This window comes from Oncorhynchus gorbuscha, linkage group LG10, assembly GCF_021184085.1.
Source record: "Oncorhynchus gorbuscha isolate QuinsamMale2020 ecotype Even-year linkage group LG10, OgorEven_v1.0, whole genome shotgun sequence".
Classification (NCBI taxonomy): Eukaryota; Metazoa; Chordata; class Actinopteri; order Salmoniformes; family Salmonidae; genus Oncorhynchus; species Oncorhynchus gorbuscha.
In genome coordinates this window covers 45,583,336-45,601,914 of record NC_060182.1, presented here as the reverse complement: position 1 = coordinate 45,601,914, position 18,579 = coordinate 45,583,336, and the positions used below count along the sequence as shown (strand labels likewise).

At 45.2% G+C, this 18,579-nt stretch overlaps 1 protein-coding gene across 11 annotated transcripts in view; it reads right to left on the bottom strand.

Moving 5' to 3' along the window:
• plch2a (phospholipase C, eta 2a) overlaps nucleotides 1-18,579 on the bottom strand; it is a 192,437-nt gene that overhangs the window by 43,170 nt on the left and 130,688 nt on the right. For all 11 annotated transcript variants that reach the window (XM_046366274.1, XM_046366271.1, XM_046366270.1 and 8 more), the window contains 5 exons: nucleotides 12,562-12,732; nucleotides 4,587-4,680; nucleotides 2,005-2,208; nucleotides 1,553-1,673; nucleotides 174-345 (listed from right to left, as the gene is read on the bottom strand). In XM_046366274.1, coding sequence (XP_046222230.1) covers nucleotides 174-345; nucleotides 1,553-1,673; nucleotides 2,005-2,208; nucleotides 4,587-4,680; nucleotides 12,562-12,732 — 762 coding nt within the window. The remainder of the gene's footprint in view (nucleotides 1-173; nucleotides 346-1,552; nucleotides 1,674-2,004; nucleotides 2,209-4,586; nucleotides 4,681-12,561; nucleotides 12,733-18,579) is intronic.

The window sequence follows — 18,579 nt, the reverse complement described above, 5'->3', positions numbered from 1 at the left end:
TGTATCAGGTGTATAACTGCTGGGAAGAAACACAAGCCTGAACACCCAGTAGATCTCCTTTCTGGGACCGATGGTGGAAAGACCCCTGGTCTATGACTGGCTACTAAGAATAATACCTCTGTGTGTGTGTGTGTGTCTGGGCGTGTGTGAATATGCGATTGCAAAGTGTTTACCTTGACGAGGATCTTCCCTTTGAGGGTGTCTGGGGAGGGCAGGTGGCCCTGTTCGTCTGCCTTGACGGCCGAGAGGTCCAGCTTGTCTCCCATCACCTCCACCAGGTACTGGGCCATTTTCTTCTGCTGGGGGACGCTGCAGTGGTTCTCTATGGACAGGATCACTGGGTAGCTGACAGGGACAGAAGTGGGTTATCACAACATCTGAGACTGGAGGACAAAGACTTGGGTACAGCCAGAGATAAAGCCATCAATCTATATCGTGTCAGACATCTGTGGTACAGCCTTGGCACTGGGTTATCATTACTCAGACAGTTGATGACTAGGACATGGGTTTTCAATTTGTCACTAGAGTTTCAGTCCAATGTCATCACCGTCAACCCTCTGAAATGTGATTTTGAAGTGCCTCAGAAAATGACAACATTCTCTGAAGTTGAATACGTTCCTTGCTGTTCAAACAATTATGTACAAATAGTCTTGCACTAAAGATCACCCAAATATGCATTCAGACTCACATGCATCTTGATTGGATTATCACCTACAGTAGCACTGCATCTCTTGTGTGTGTGTGTGTGTGTGTGTGTGTGTGTGTGTGTGTGTGTGTGTGTGTGTGTGTGTGTGTGTGTGTGTGTGTGTGTGTGTGTGTGTGTGTGTGTGTGTGTGTGTGTGTGTGTGTGTGTGTGTGTGTGTGTGTGTGTGTGTGTGTGTGTGTGTGTGTGTGTGTGTAAAAGCAGGTCAAGTAGAAACACTCGCTTGTTCCAGTAAGCCTGTAGGAGTGTCAAGCCTGTCTACTAAGGCACACAACACAGCCCATCATAACCCAAGACATGATGGTCACCAACGTTCCCTGTTCTGTCCTCAAAAACATGTGTGTGGGTTAGACTGCAATTGCTATGGGTACTACTCAAAACACTACATCGTCTGGCAGTGCCTTTCAACTATGATCCCAGGGATTCGTTGTGTAGTCTGATAGATTTCATTCTAACGGAGCATCAATTTGTACGCTTTCTTGTTCAAGAAAAACAACTAAATGAAAGAGACTTTAGCATTAGCATAAACACACAATGTTGTTAGGCTCGCTATTGGGTGCATGACAAAAAGCTCTCATCAGACCCCTCTCATGAAACACCATACTGGCGGCAATTGAATTCAACGTCTCATTCCCACGCATTCTCCTATATAGGCTCAGGATGAACGACACGGCATAAGGGAGAGTTGTGAATTGAGAGGATGTGCGAGCGAATGTCTCAGGACCTCATTTTCCATGTGCCATAAAAGCCCCACTTTCTGTCAGGGGGTTGAAACCTGGGAAAATAGCTGAAGTATCTACGGACAAAAGGAGAAGAAAGAGATGAAAATCAAAGCAGCGACACACTTACTCGTTTTTCAAAAAGGCGTACTTGTTGATGGTCTCGATGACGTCTTTGAAGAGGATCTTGGAGGTGAGCGTGTAGCCGTGGTGCACGATGGGCTCTCCGTCCTGCCCGTCCCAGCAGTCCACTTCAGTGGAGGGGAATAAGAAGAAAGGGGCGAATGAGAGGAGCGACCATGAGAAGGGAAGGGCACTCAGACAGTTAATAGCCCTGGGTTATTACTTTAACAATGCTCTTTTACTTACTAGGGACCCATTACAGTCACTGACTGTGATGATAGACATAGTGAATATTTGTAACACTGTATGTAACCTGCGTGTGTATATGTGCACGGGTACATGCTTTCTTGCAAACATGTATTTGGGTGCATCTGTTTGCTTGCATGTGTTTCTTTACACACAAATGTTTGGGTGTCTGTGTGTGTGCTCATGAGGGAGTGAACGGCGTCTTTCACTGACCCTCCACGCAGCGGCAGCCGGCCTGCAGCACCCAGGCGTACATGTCGACGCGGGACTGGGACATGAGCTGGTCGCCCATCAGGTAGGTGTTGTGGGACGAGGCGATGAAGTAGTTGCAGAGCGGCTGCGACATGTCTTGGGTCACCTCGTAGTGCTCCGGGTTGAAGATGTCCCCCGCCGGGCTGCGCATGTAGCTGGTGAAACCTGGGTCACACACATTTACATTACATTACATTTAAGTCATTTAGCAGACGCTCTTATCCAGAGCGACTTACAAATTGGTGCATTCACCTTATGACATCCAGTGGAACAACCACTTTACAATAGTGCATCTAAATATTTTAAGGGGGGGGGGGGGTGAGAAGGATTACTTTATCCTATCCTAGGTATTCCTTAAAGAGGTGGGGTTTCAGGTGTCTTCGGAAGGTGGTGATTGACTCCGCTGTCCTGGCGTCGTGAGGGAGTTTGTTCCACCATTGGGGAGCCAGAGCAGCGAACAGTTTTGACTGGGCTGAACGGGAACTGTACTTCCTCAGTGGTAGGGAGGCGAGCAGGCCAGAGGTGGATGAACGCAGTGCCCTTATTTGGGTGTAGGGCCTGATCAGAGCCTGGAGGTACTGAGGTGCCGTTCCCCTCACAGCTCCGTAGGCAAGCACCATGATCTTGTAGCGGATGCGAGCTTCAACTGGAAGCCAGTGGAGAGAGCGGAGGAGCGGGGTGACGTGAGAGAACTTGGGAAGGTTGAACACTAGACGGGCTGCGGCGTTCTGGATGAGTTGTAGGGGTTTAATGGCACAGGCAGGGAGCCCAGCCAACAGCGAGTTGCAGTAATCCAGACGGGAGATGACAAGTGCCTGGATTAGGACCTGCGCCGCTTCCTGTGTGAGGCAGGGTCGTACTCTGCGGATGTTGTAGAGCATGAACCTACAGGAACGGACCACCGCCTTGATGTTAGTTGAGAACGACAGGGTGTTGTCCAGGATCACGCCAAGGTTCTTAGCGCTCAGGAGGAGGACACAATGGAGTTGTCAACCGTGATGGCGAGATCATGGAACGGGCAGTCCTTCCCCGGGAGGAAGAGCAGCTCCGTCTTGCCGAAGTTCAGCTTGAGGTGGTGATCCGTCATCCACACTGATATGTCTGCCAGACATGCAGAGATGCAATTCGCCACCTGGTCATCAGAAGTGGGAAAGGAGAAGATTAATTGTGTGTCGTCTGCATAGCAATGATAGGAGAGACCATGTGAGGTTATGACAGAGCCAAGTGACTTGGTGTATAGCGAGAATAGGAGAGGGCCTAGAACAGAGCCCTGGGGGACACCAGTGGTGAGAGCGCGTGGTGAGGAGACAGATTCTCGCCACGCCACCTGGTAGGAGCGACCTGTCAGGTAGGACGCAATCCAAGCGTGGGCCGCGCCGGAGATGCCCAACTCGGAGAGGGTGGAGAGGAGGATCTGATGGTTCACAGTATCGAAGGCAGCCGATAGGTCTAGAAGGATGAGAGCAGAGGAGAGAGAGTTAGCTTTAGCGGTGCGGAGCGCCTCCGTGATACAGAGAAGAGCAGTCTCAGTTGAATGACTAGTCTTGAAACCTGACTGATTTGGATCAAGAAGGTCATTCTGAGAGAGATAGCGGGAGAGCTGACCAAGGACGGCACGTTCAAGAGTTTTGGAGAGAAAAGAAAGAAGGGATACTGGTCTGTAGTTGTTGACATCGGAGGGATCGAGTGTAGGTTTTTTTCAGAAGGGGTGCAACTCTCGCTCTCTTGAAGACGGAAGGGACGTAGCCAGCGGTCAGGGATAAGTTGATGAGCGAGGTGAGGTAAGGGAGAAGGTCTCCGGAAATGGTCTGGAGAAGAGAGGAGGGGATAGGGTCGAGCGGAACACACAAACAGAACATTTTTTTAACAACATTTTGCAACTGAACATGAAAATGAACGATCCTTATTGGACAAGTCCAGGTCGTCCCCTCCCTGTTTCAGTCAATTTCCGTTCCTTTGGTGCCTAGTGAATGCAACCCTGAAGAGGACCACATGGGAGCCATCAATCATGATGTGTTGGAGACAGGGGTGGGATTGAGGGGAATGGGGCAGATGTGTTGAACATGAAAGTGGATCTCAGGGTGATTTGACCATGGTTGAGTTCCTAGAGGGATTTCCTTTGGGCATATAAAGTATCAATATTGTAGATGTATTCTGAAAAGAGAATATGATAGAGAAACATGAATGTGGTCTGTAGATGTTGTATTTAAACTGACAGTACACAAATGTTAAGTATTCGCTCACTACAATTACAAGTTCAGACAATGTGAAGAGTATGTCTGTGAGTTTAGGGACAGATCAACAACAAAAAAATCTATGATTACAAGCCAACATTTCATGCATCCATTTTTTTTTATACAATACTTCTAAACTATTTGGATTTTCTAGAGATGAACAATAAACACATGTTTTTGTATAATCACTGGGGGGAGTTCAGGGAATCTACATGAATAGGCTGTTGGAAAAGCTACATTTCAGAGCATGGTGAGACATTTGACTGATAAAAGGACAATCGAAAAGGGGACCAATAAGAGAGCTCTTACCATCAATACCCAGAACTCCCTGCTTCTGGTTCTCGGAGCAGGGCTCAAATTTGTTCACGATCTCAAGGCAATGGTCTTTGGTCACCTTGGTCATCTAACAAAAACGGAAAAAGACACAAACAAAAACACATAAGCAAACAGTAAGAGACGCAGATTGACGACAGTAGCCATAATTAACTACGTCTCCTCAAATCCCCCCTCCATAACAGTAAACATAGGGAGGGTTGGGGAAGTCCTGTTAATCCAATTAGGAGATGTCCTCACATGCGGCTTCTGTCTCCCATCCCTGTGCTGGAATCCGATTGTCCGCCCAACAGCTGGCCCTTTTAAACCGGCTGACTGGTCGATCAGATTCCCATCCATGTTGATCATTGTCAGGCTGTTGCAAAATGGGTGGGGGAAGTTGTTGCAGAAACAGACTGTCTCTGTGCCAGGTTTTTTCCCAGTACAGGGCTGCACACTACTAGGCCAATATGTTTGTGGTTAGCGCTTAGCACTGGGAGAGAGAGGCTTTGGCTAAGTGGCTTGGTCTACTTGTTGAAGGGGTAAACAGGATTTCGACCACAGAATGAGCAGCTAGCCAGCAAAATAGCTAATTCTCCCTTCTGTTGTGACACTTTCAACTGCTCACTCTCAAACATGAGGGATTTGACATCAAACTGCTTACTGACTGTGGTTTTGCTCCAATTCCCAATGCCTCATCATGAGAGGTTCAGTGCATTTTTAAGAAGTGGGTAAATGTGGATAAATGGGTTTGGCTTACTAGTGTGTAGAGTGGACACATTTTGGGCAGTGGTATTGAGGCAGAGATAGGAGATTTAATATACACCACACACACAAATTGGTGCCTGATTAAGGCCCACAGCATCATCAACGGACCCATACAATCCAGCTACAAGCTGTTCACTCCCTTACCGTCGGGCAGAACGTATCGGAACACGAGGTCTGATACCAACAGGTTCAGAGACAGTTTCTATCTACAAGCCATCAGATTGTATCAGAGCATGAGGTCTGATACCAACAGTCTCAGAGACAGTTTCTATCTACAAGCAATCAGATTGTATCAGAGCATGAGGTCTGATACCAACAGGTTTAGAGACAGTTTCTATCTACAAGCCATCAGATTGTATCAGAGCATGAGGTCTGATAACAACAGTCTCAGAGACCGTTTCTATCTACAAGCCATCAGACTGTATCAGAGCATGAGGTCTGATAGAAACTGTCTCTGAGACTGTTGGTATCTACAAGCCATCAGACTGCTTAAAATTTGAACTGGACAGACCACCTGCACTGACTCGCCGCACATTAGCACACATGCACCCACCCACCCACCCACCCACCCACCCACCCACCCACCCCACACACACACACACACACACACACACACACACACACACACACACACACACACACACACACACACACACACACACACACACACACACACACACACACACACACACACACACACACTTAATATGATTGCTAAATATGATTGCTCTCCCCCAATCCCCCCCTTCCTCAAAACACATATTGGACTACAAATTGTCCCTTGCTATATTATACTTATGCAAAAAATGATTCAATTTTATTAAGTCATTTACTTTATATTCGTGTCATTTTCTTATTTCTTATGGTTGTTGCATTGTGGAGAAGGACAAACAAAAAAGTGTAACGGGTCGCATTAAAAAAGATGCCGCATAAAGGCTTCCTTCATTTCCCCCCCACTGCATCGAAGATAGCGGACACAGATGTTTCGGCTTTACAGGCTTCTTCAGTACGTAGGCACACATGTAGCCATCTTTCATTCATAGGCTAGGTTGTAGCAACCTCGTGATGGTTGTAGGGAAAATGAGAGTATCATGTAGTAGCCAAAACCTATCGATGTTACATAGAATACGAATGGCAGTCATCAAATTAAAATATCCATGCTCCAGTCATCCAATATCCATGCTCCAGTCATCCAATATCCATGCTCCAGTCATCCAATATCCATGCTCCAGTCATCCAATATCCATGCTCCAGTCATCCAATATCCATGCTCCAGTCATCCAATATCCATGTTCCAGTCATCCAATATCCATGCTCCAGTCATCCAATATCCATGCTCCAGTCATCCAATATCCATTCTCCAGTCATCCAATATCCATGCTCCAGTCATCCAATATCCATCCTCCAGTCATCCAATATCCATGCTCCAGTTATCCAATATCCATGCTCCAGTCATCCAATATCCATGCTCCAATCATCCAATATCCATGCTCCAGTCATCCAATATCCATGCTCCAGTCATCCAATATCCATGCTCCAGTCATCCAATATCCATGCTCCAGTCATCCAATATCCATGCTCCAGTCATCCAATATCCATGCTCCAGTCATCCAATATCCATGCTCCAGTCATCCAATATCCATGCTCCAGTCCTCCAATATCCATGCTCCAGTCATCCAATATCCATGCTCCAGTCATCCAATATCCATGCTCCAGTCATCCAATATCCATTCTCCAGTCATCCAATATCCATTCTCCAGTCATCCAATATCCATGCTCCAGTCATCCAATATCCATGCTCCAGTCATCCAATATCCATGCTCCAGTCATCCAATATCCATGCTCCAGTCATCCAATATCCATTCTCCAGTCATCCAATATCCATGCTCCAGTCATCCAATATCCATGCTCCAGTCATCCAATATCCATGCTCCAGTCATCCAATATCCATGCTCCAGTCATCCAATATCCATGCTCCAGTCATCCAATATCCATGCTCCAGTCAACCAATATCCATAAAGTAAAAATGGCCTCCCTCACCTTAAACGGCACTGACCACCATTGATACCATGTGTATCCATTGACACCGTGTGTATCCAGTGTATCCAGTACACACAACTAATAACACACACACACCAAGAGAGAGCTAGTAAACACAGTTCAAATGAGAAACTGAGGGGAGGCTGTAGTTAATGATGCCAGCAGAGCGAGGAGAGAAGAGCTAGAGACAGCCCAGCTGCATCCTGGCCCCATTTCAAATAAATCACCTCGCAAAACCGCCTCAATGCTTCCCAACAAAGTAGGGAGTAGTGGAACATCCAATTCCGTGCCCAAAAATACGACAGATTGGATACAATTTCCTAATTACAGCTCCTTTTCTGTCTCTTTTTCACAGCAGAACCATATTACATTTTATCCCCTGAAGCCTTTAGAAGTTCATTTGAAGTGATACTGCTAATTCTAATAGCCTCGTAGGAGCCTGTGTCTGCACTTAAGCACTATTAAGCATTTGCTTCAGAACCCAATGGCAAATCCATTAAACGACTGTCTGTCACCTGGCGCAGGCTCTACGGGGTGACTCACGGGGGAAGATACAGTACATCCCCATTTAGTTAGCTAGTAGGCTTTGGGAAGGATTTTGTGGTTTTTATTGCGCACAGTGTGTTTTTTCCCTCGTTTACATTTGCTCTTCTTTTTTGTTGTTGTTGTTGTTGTTGTTGAATTTTACCCCTTTTTCTCCCCAATTTCGTGGTATCCATTTGTTAGTAGCTACTATCTTGTCTCATCACTACAACTCTCTTTCGGCTCGGGAGAGACGAAGGATGAAAGTCATGCGTCCTCCGATACACAACCCAACCAACCCAACCAAGCCGCACTGCTTCTTAACACAGCGCGCATCCAACCCGGAAGCCAGCCGCACCAATGTGTCAGAGGAAACACCGTGCACCTGGCAACCTTGGTTAGCGCGCACTGCGCCCGGCCCACCACAGGAGTCGCTGGTGCGCGATGAGACAAGGATTTGCCTGCCGGCCAAGCCCTCCCTAACCCGGACGACGCTAGAGGCCAATTGTGCTTCGCCCCACGGACCGCCCCGGGTCGCGGCCGGTTACGACAGAGCCTGGGTGCGAACCCAGAGTCTCTGGTGGCACAGCTGGCGCTGCAGTACAGCACCCTTAACCACTGGCCTACTTTTGCTCTTCTGCTCGTATTTTCCCTATAAACTATGGCTCGACTTACTTTTGATATTACCCTAATAAAGTTTAGAAACGTCTGTGAAGGTTTGGTGTGGTGTGGCTATTATTAAGCTTTAGCTACGGCAGGCCTATGATATGAAGGCAGTGAGCTCCGGCGCTCCAACGGACTCCGGCAGTTGAACTTGAGTTGAGGAAGACTGTTTCAGGCCTACCAGAGTTACTCCTATAATCTAACAATATAATGCTCATCTTCATACAAAATATTCAGATAGAAAATGAACGAATTAGCCTTATTTTGTATGGATCTGTGTGTATAGCAGACGCAGTAGCCATCCGACATAAAGAAACGCATGTGGGTGTCATAGCATGCCAACGCATATCTCTCTCTCTCTCTCTAACTCACTGGGGTTAGGCCTAATCTTCCCTTCCTTTATATAGGGTCCATATATGAATACAAATGTTTATATCATACAGTGGACACCGAAGCCTATAGGCCTATGCATGCAACTCCCTGATACATGTTCAAATCTCTGACAGCTGAACCGTGAGGTGGACAATTGTTGTTTTAGGAAAGTAGCCTAGAAACCAATAAGGAATATAGGCTGTACAGTTTTGCATAGGCTACACTTCGAAACCCAAGGAGTAGTGTGTTTTTGTCATTTGTTATAGGCTGTTTTTAAGGAGACGTAAATGTGGCTCATTTGGCCAACATCCCTGGTTTATTGATGGCGCTGGCTGCACCAGGTCGGACCTGAATGTCCGATACATTTCCCAAATGTCCGGTACATTAAAATCTTCCTTTTCCTAAAGAAAACTCTGAAATTGTATATTGTTTTTATGAAGATTTTAGAATATTCGCATGAAAATCTGTCACCAATTGGATGGAAACCTAGCTAGTGTGCGTTGGTCCAGTGTCACTATGATGATGCCTGCACATCATGCTTCACCAGCAGCCCCAAACATCGAAAGAATAAGCTACCAGCCAAACAAGCTTGTAAGAATTGTACTTAAATACCCCCTCATACTCATCTCTGTAATTCTATCTATGTAATTGTATATGTATGTATGTAAAAAATAAGAACCACAATGGAAATAAGTCCCTGACTTTATAGTGCAATCCAGGTCACTATTAAAAATATTTGTGTATATACAGTTGAAGTCAGAAATTTACATACACTTAGGTCGGGAGTCATTAAAACTTGTTTATCAACCATTCCACACATTTCTTGTTAACAAACTATAGTTTTGGCAAGTCGGTTAGGACATCTACTGGTTGCATGACACAAGTCATTTTTCCAACAATTGTTTACAGACAGATTATTTCACTTATAATTCACTGTATCACAATTCCAGTGAGTAAGAAGTTTATACCCACTAAGTTGACTGTGCCTTTAAACAGCTTGGAAAATTCCAGAAAATGATGCCATGGCTTTGTAAGCTTCTGATAGGCTAATTGACATCATTTGAGTCAATTGGAGGTGTACCTGTGGATGTATTTCAAGGCCTACCTTCAAACTCAGTGCCTCTTTGCTAGTCATGATGGGATAATCAAAATAAATCAGCCAAGACCTCAGAAAAACAATTGTAGACCTCCACAAGTCTGGCTCATCCTTGGGAGCAATTTCTAAACGCCTGAAGGTACCACGTTCATCTGTACAAACAATAGTACACAAGTATAAACACCATGGGACCACGCAGCCGTCATACCGCTCAGGAAGGAAACGCGTTCTGTCTCCTAGAGATGAATGTACTTTGGTGCGAAAAGTGCAAATCAATCCCAGAACAACAGCAAAGAACCTTGTGATGATGCTGGAGGAAACAGGTACAAAAGTATCTATATCCACAGTAAAACGAGTCCTATATCGACATAACCTGAAAGGCCGCTCAGCAAGGAAGAAGCCACTGCTCCAAACCCGCCATAAAAAAGCCAGACTACGGTTTGCAACTGCACATGTGAACAAAGATCGTACTATTTGGAGAAATGTCCTCTGGTCTAATGAAACAAAAATAGAACTGTTTGGCCATAATGACCATTGTTACGTTTGGAGGAAAAAGAGGGAGTCTTGCAACACCATCCCAACCGTGAATCACGGGGGTGGCAGCATCATGTTGTGGGGGGGCTTTGCTGCAGGAGGGACTACAAACCTGACTCAGCTACACCAGGTCTGTCAGGAGGAATGGGCCAAAACTCAACCAATGTATTGTGGGAAGCTTGTGGAAGGCTATCCGAAACGTTTGACCCAAGTTAAACAATTTAAAGGCAATGCTACCAAATACTAATTTGAGTGTAAGTAAACTTCTGACCCACTGAGAATGTGATGAAAGAAATGAAAGCTGAAATAAATCATTCTCTATACTATTAGTCTGACATTTCACATTCCTAAAATAAAGTGGTGAGCCTAACTGACCTAAAACAAGGAAATTGTACTGGGATTAAATGTCAGGAAACAACAAACAAGTTTAATGACATTGTCAAGTCATCCCTTCTATACTGGGTAAGCCTACAAGGTAGGGAGGGATGGATTTTATTTTTGTCGACACAAAACCATGATATTGAATTGCTCGAAGTCGGTATGCTTTGTTGATTGGTTGTGTGGTACATTGGCACAGAAACGTGGAAGTGGAAAATGAATTGCATATATTTTGTCATTATAAATATGGCATCAAAATGTTGAAAATCTGATTTCACCCTAGCTGATCATTGTCTGCAGCCAGCTCTGATCATAGAGTAATGAACCAGGCAGAGAGAGTGAGCTTATCTGTGTTGGTCGGCGAACCCATAACCTTCTAGCTTATAGCTCTGGGTGGCACCGATCGTGCCACAAAAGCATGTTGAAGTCAATATCCACGTTTATAAACACAGAGTCGCTATAGTTATTGTTATTTGTGGTCGTAAACATTATTTTGAGTTAATTCGTTAAGTCTATGAGGGGGGACGGTGTTTCATTTATTTTACTGTACAAGGGGAGGGTCATGTGAAAATATTTGTAACATTGGGGAGGGTTTGCATTTCTTTTTTAAAACACCTTGAGTTGAACCTGACCCTCCCCCCAGTACATTTAGATCTGTCCCTTAACGGTTGAAACCTCTTTGTCAAAGCTTGGAGCGTCAGAATGTCAAAATTAGATTTTCACTGCAATTAAACAGTAATATCCCTTGCTTTTCCCCTTAATCTGTTGACCAACATATTTTTGTCACATGGAAACAGGCAGGAGGGGGGGGGTACAATTTTCCAACAAGTGGATCATGTCGCTAACCATTATTGAGAGTCAAATCTTCAGATGTTTGCCTCAGTCAAGCCATTACAAAAAAGGGCTGTCACAGAAATGCCTTAAAGGCCCAATGCAGCCGTTTTATATCAATGTAAAATAATTTCTGGGTAACAATTAATTACCTCACTGTAATAGATTTTTATTCAAATGGGCAAAAATGGCTTTTTACCAACAACCAATTTTTGGGGGGAGTGGTCTGAGTGGGGAGGGGGAAACTGAGAACTAGCTGTTTTTGGCAGAGGTTTGGAAATCTCTTTGTTATTGGTCTATTAACCAATTTACCGCATGGTGATGTCACCATGGTAAGCTGAAACTCCAGCCTGTGCAAACCTGCTGATTAGAAGGTCCTGTGAAGATTGTATTTCCAACCAGAAACTATCAGGAAATAACCCTGATCAAAAATGTTTACACTGTTAGATTCATCAGCTGTAATAAGATACGAAACACAGGGAAAACAGAGTTTTGACCGCACCAACAAAATAAAAGTTAACCCAAACCATGTCCCCATAGATAGACCATGTCCCCATAGATCAATCTAGGGATGTGCGTGTGTGTGTGTGTATGTGTGTGAGTACCTCCGTGTGAGTACCTCCGTGTGAGTACATGCCAGCGTGCCTGCATGCTTGCACCTGGTTGTGCATCCGTGTACGGATGTGTGTGCCAGCATGCATGTGTGCGTCTATGTGCCTCTCTGCCTACCAGCCTGCCTGCATACGCTTCAACTCTGCTCCTGCATACCTTCTGCTCCACCTCCAGGAAGCGGGTCAGGTCGATGCTGTCCAGGTGGTCCTTGTGGTTGCTGTAGGTGAGCATGAGCAAGTAGAGATCACGGCGAGTCGACATCATCTTGTAGAAGGAGCAGAACTCCTCGAAGTCCAGGGTGCCCTGGTTGTCATCTGTGTCTGCCTCCTGGGGAGAAGAGAAGTCACAATGCCATGTCAGGTCATTTAGACATAAAGAATGGAATCCTAACTTCCACTGTATCGCAGTAGTTATTCAGTTGAGGGATGATCGTTATTGCATCCATCATGTGGCTAGCCTATAGATCCTAGACCAAATTATGTGTTGTTGTGAATGGAACGGTGTTGTGTATAGGATCACATTATAAAAAGTTCGCCTGAATAATATGCACAGCAATTAACATCCACCAACACTCAGATAACTAGTCAGATGGAATATCGAGTTGTGTTTTGGTGATGTAGTGTGAATATGCGCATGCATATTGTAGTTCGGTATGTGCATGCCTGCCAACACTCATGGCTGAAATGGTTTTCTTGTGTATGGCCAGCTCCATATGTCTCGCATTGCTAGAGATGGACCTGACTGCAGAGTGATGACGTGGGTGCTGGTGGGAGGTTGGCCTCCATGCACAACACACACACTTGCCAGTTCTGATACCCGGCCAGCTCCCAGCTCTTCAAAAACACACACAAACTTTCAAACTTCCAGGTCTCATAACTTTCAATCAGCCAGATCCCAGTTCTACACTGACACACACACACGCATAAAACACACACACACGTCTCACACACACACACCCAGGTCACAGTGAATATGGGTTTTGGCACAAGTGAGGAACTGACACTTATTTCTCAGTATGACTAGGCAGAAACAACTGACACACACACACACACACACACACACACACACACACACACACACACACACACACACACACACACACACACACACACACACACACACACACACACACACACACACACACACACACACACACACACACACACACACATTTACATTTAAGTCATTTAGCAGACGCTCTTATCCAGAGCGACTTACAAATTGGTGCATTCACCTTATGACATCCAGTGGAACAACCACTTTACAATAGTGCATCTAAATATTTTAAGGGGGGGGGGAGGGGGTGAGAAGGATTACTTTATCCTATCCTAGGTATTCCTTAAAGAGGTGGGGTTTCAGGTGTCTCCGGAAGGTGGTGATTGACTCCGCTGTCCTGGCGTCGTGAGGGAGTTTGTTCCACCATTGGGGAGCCAGAGCAGCGAACAGTTTTGACTGAGCTGAGCGGGAACTGTACTTCCTCAGTGGTAGGGAGGCGAGCAGGCCAGAGGTGGATGAACGCAGTGCCCTTATTTGGGTGTAGGGCCTGATCAGAGCCTGGAGGTACTGAGGTGCCGTTCCCCTCACAGCTCCGTAGGCAAGCACCATGGTCTTGTAGCGGATGCGAGCTTCAACTGGAAGCCAGTGGAGAGAGCGGAGGAGCGGGGTGACGTGAGAGAACTTGGGAAGGTTGAACACTAGACGGGCTGCGGCGTTCTGGATGAACACACACACACACACACACACACACACACACACACACACACACACACACACACACACACACACACACACACACACACACACACACACACACACACACACACACACACACACACACACACACACACACTAGAAGAGCTCCTGTTCTTGTAAATCAACAGAAAAGATCAATCTAGTCTCATTCCCACACATTCATTATGTAAAAGGGGACCTGAGCACTTAAGCAGGTTACTACGAGGTGGCGCTTTAGCCATGTGGCTAATATGAACTAATTCATCAGTGTGTGGTGATTCTCGCTTCTCTTCCTCATCTCCGGTGCTTTCAGCTGCGATAAATCATTGAGCAGCTTGCCTGAGTGGTGGTGCCTCCGGCCCGGGATAAAGAGTGCCTCACTGAAACAATGTACCTCTGTGTCTCAACACCAAACGGGCTCTCTGAAGTCAATCTTTCCAGGGTGAGAGGAGGAGAGAGACTCTTGATGCACTAGGCTAAGCTAGGCTACAGTACATCACCTCACCCCAGTTGGTGCTGGAAGGAGTCCTTTTGTAATAAAACGGGCAACCCCGTTTCCTCAGCTTACTGCTTCTTGGGCAGGCAGGGGGTCAGACTGAGTGTGCGTCACAAATGCCACCCTGTTTTCTATGAAGTGCATTACTTTGACCAGAACCCTTATATAGTGCCCTACTTTTTTACCAGGGCACATGGGGGTTCCGTTTGGGACTCACCCTAAGGATTGTTCTGAAAGCAACAGATCGGCCTCTGCTCATAGGCCCAGTGAATCGGAACCAATGAATGAGATGATAGTGAGTCAGAATGGAGGAGATGCTATCGGTGTGTGGAGCTCAAGGGACTTAGAGGGGAGTGTGGAAGTAAGATAAGCCAGTGCTACAATCAGATTGACTGAATCAATAGGATCTACATTTACTGGAAAATTGCAAACATGGTCAGGCAAGGTGTTTTTCTTTCTCTTTTTCACGTTCCATTTAACGTTGCCAGTGATGGTGAACTCAGAATATAAGTAACAATTTGCACCCAAACGGTAGCTGAGACATGAGAGCTAGTCGATGAGAGTTTCAAAGCTAACAGGAAAATTACAGCAATGCGACATTTATCCTGAGTGGCGCAGCGGTCTAAGGCACCGCATCGCAGTGCTAGAGGCATCATCAAAGACGCGGGTTCAATCCCGGGCTGTATCAACACCGGCCGTGATCGGGAGTCCCATTGTGCGGCGCCCAATTGACCCAGCGTCGTCCGGGTTAAGGGAGGGTTTGGCCGGGGTAGGCCGTCATTGTAAATAAGAATTTGTTCTTAACGGACTTGCCTAGTTAAATAAATACATTTAAAAAACATAACGCAGACTCTCTGACATGACCGCCTATGACTTTGCACACAATGTTGTGATTTGACAAATGTACCAAAAATCATGTGCTAACAAGCCAAGAACTCTGTATACTGTAATATATATTGAAAGAGGGTCACTAATGCTTATTGCAATTGATGCATGTGCGCTGGTTATTGTCCTCCTACTGGGTCAAGTCAACAGAGAAAAGCACACACAGGTTCCTCCCAGGAGTAAATAGGTTAAGCCAGCAGACCAGTCCACTATCCCGTAAACACACTCCTGTCTGACACGCACGCACGTACTTACACACACACACGTCCAGACTGGTCCCTGGTGTGTTTACCGTGTGTTACCATGTATTACACCAGAAGCCATCTGCGTCCCTGAGCACCATATGGGTGACCCCTCGGTGGGGCGCGAGGCTTAGCTCGCTTAGCTACGCCACAGGCTGGGGTATAAGAACAGCCACGACCACCAGCGCTAACAACACGTTAACACGATAACACAACGCTAACTTGCTAATCCTCGCAGGGTCATGCTGTCAAAGAACCCTCTGGCTTTACTAGGCTATGTCATGGCTGGGAGTTTGCAGCTAATAGCTTAACCCTGAGTAAAAAGTCATGTATCAAGGGTTGTATCTCCATTCGTCTTTCCATGATCTTCTCACCACCTCTTTTTAGGATTTATGGTTTTTATTAGGATCCCCATTAGCCAACGTCAATGGAGACAGCTAGTCTTCCTGCGATCTGACACATACCAGAAAATACGTTACAGACAAAAATACTTCACGATTTGCATACATTTAAAACATTATCATAGACATTACAAGCTAGGTTTCCATCCAATTGGCGACATATTTTCATGTTAATATCTAAAATCAGCACAACAAAAAAAAAATCATATTTTCCAACAAATTGTTTTGATGCAGATACACTATATATATATACAAAGGTATGTGGACACCTCTTCAAATGAGTGGATTCAACTATTTCAGCCATACCCTTAGATGACAGGTGTATAAAATTGAGTACACACTGGTAGTAGAATGGCCTTACTGAAGAGCTCGGTGACTTTCAAGGTGGCACCGTCACAGGATGCCACCTTTCCAACAAATCAGTTCATCAAATGTCTGCCCTATTAGAGCTGCCCAGGTCAACTGTAAGTGCTGTTATTGTGAATTGTACAACGGTTGGGTCTAATCCTGAATGCTGATTGGTTAAAACCGCATTCCAGCCGGTGTCTATTCCACAAGTTCCCATCTGCTAAATATATGACGATAAAATGGGTATTTACTCTGTTCCATCTGACTGAGCAATCCACTGTCTCATTAGCCCAGCTGGGCAATTTATAAACTTGATCTCCACTGCAAAGGGCACGTAGACATTATCTCACATTTCTTTTAGACTAACATTTAGTTGTTTTCAACAGCTGAGATTTAAACCTTGCTGTCTGTCTCTCTGACATTTGCGACATTGTTACAATATTCAAACTCAATCTCCAGCTGTCTCATAGTAATGAATGTGTCGAGACTCAGGATGAGACCGACAGGCAGGCAGCTTTTCTCAGCCATTCGAAATCATGAATCAGCATCATTTTTATACAAAGAATATACAAAAAAATATCAATAGCAAACTATTACAATTAAATGTATTTGTATTTGCAGTCTTTCCAGCTTCAGTTTGAAGGGATTGTGTTGGCTAGCTCCTGTGAACAACAGTGTCCTGACAGGAGAGCACATTTTCTATGCCAGCTGAAATCAAGCATTATTAGCTCATTGGTATGGATGTATCCAACTAAATGTCACTAGAAAACAGCTTAAACAAATGTAGCTACTTTTGTTATTCTGTCTGCCCTGTTTGAAGTGACTGCAAGTCTGATGTAGTTTGCTAGCTAGCAACAAGGGATAAGAACGTTGCCAGCCAGTATGGCAATAGAACATTTAGAACAAACAACTCGGTCGCGTCCATAGATACAGAACAAAAAGACTTAACTGGGTCGCGTCTCTGGCAACCGAACCGATAGAACGAACAACCAGCTGGCTTGGGTAGCAACCCTAGATTTGTGTCGGGACTGTATCTTGTGGAAGGATGGAATAGTATGAATAAATTCATCAAAATAAAGTTGAATGAAAATATGTAAATCATTATTTGAATGTGTTGGTAACCCCCATTGTATGAAAGTGATAATGCCCTCGAAGCCGGTGTTTGGAGGATATATTGGCCAATATATTATCCTAACACCAGCTTCTCTGGCATTATCACTTAAGTGGAAAAGTCTAGGAGCAACAATTGTTCAGCCGCAAAGTGGTAGGCCACACAAGCTCACAGAACAGGCCCGCCGAGTGCTGAAGCACGTAGCCCGTAAAAATCATCTGTCCTCGGTTGCAACACTCGGTACCGAGTGCCAAACTGCCTCTCAATGTAACGTCAGCACAATAACTGGTATTTGGGAGATTCATGAAATGGGTTTCCATGGCTGAGCAGCCGCACTGAAGCCTAAGCTCAACATGCGCAATGCCAAGCGTCAGCTAGAGTGGTGTAAAGCTCGCCACCATTGGACTCTGGAGCAGTGGAAATGCATTCTCTGGAGTGATGAATCACGCTTCACCATCTGGCAGGCCAATGGACAAAATGCAACAAAGCTCCTATGCAAATCCTCACTCTGTCACTCAGAAACTTACAGTGTCTGCCTGCAAGCTGAAAATCTTTGCCTGTGCGTGTTTAGGCTACCTGCCCCTCCATAGCACAGGCTACTGTACTGATATTACAAGCTTGATTCAGAAGATAGAGAGAGTTTTTAATTAGCTAGAGAAGAATGGACTTTTTCAATGCTACACTGAACAAAAATATAAACACAACATGTAAAGTATTGGTCCAATGTTTCATGAGATTAAAACAAATACATACGCACAAAAATCCTATTTCTCTAAAATGTTTTGTACAAATATGTTTCAATCCCTGTTTGTGAGAATTGATCCTTTGCCAAGATAATCTATCCACCTTACAGGTGTGACATATCAAGAAGCTAATTAAACAGCATGATCATTACACAGGTACACATTGTGCTGGGGACAATAAAAGGCCACTCCAAAATTAGCCGTTTTGACACACAAC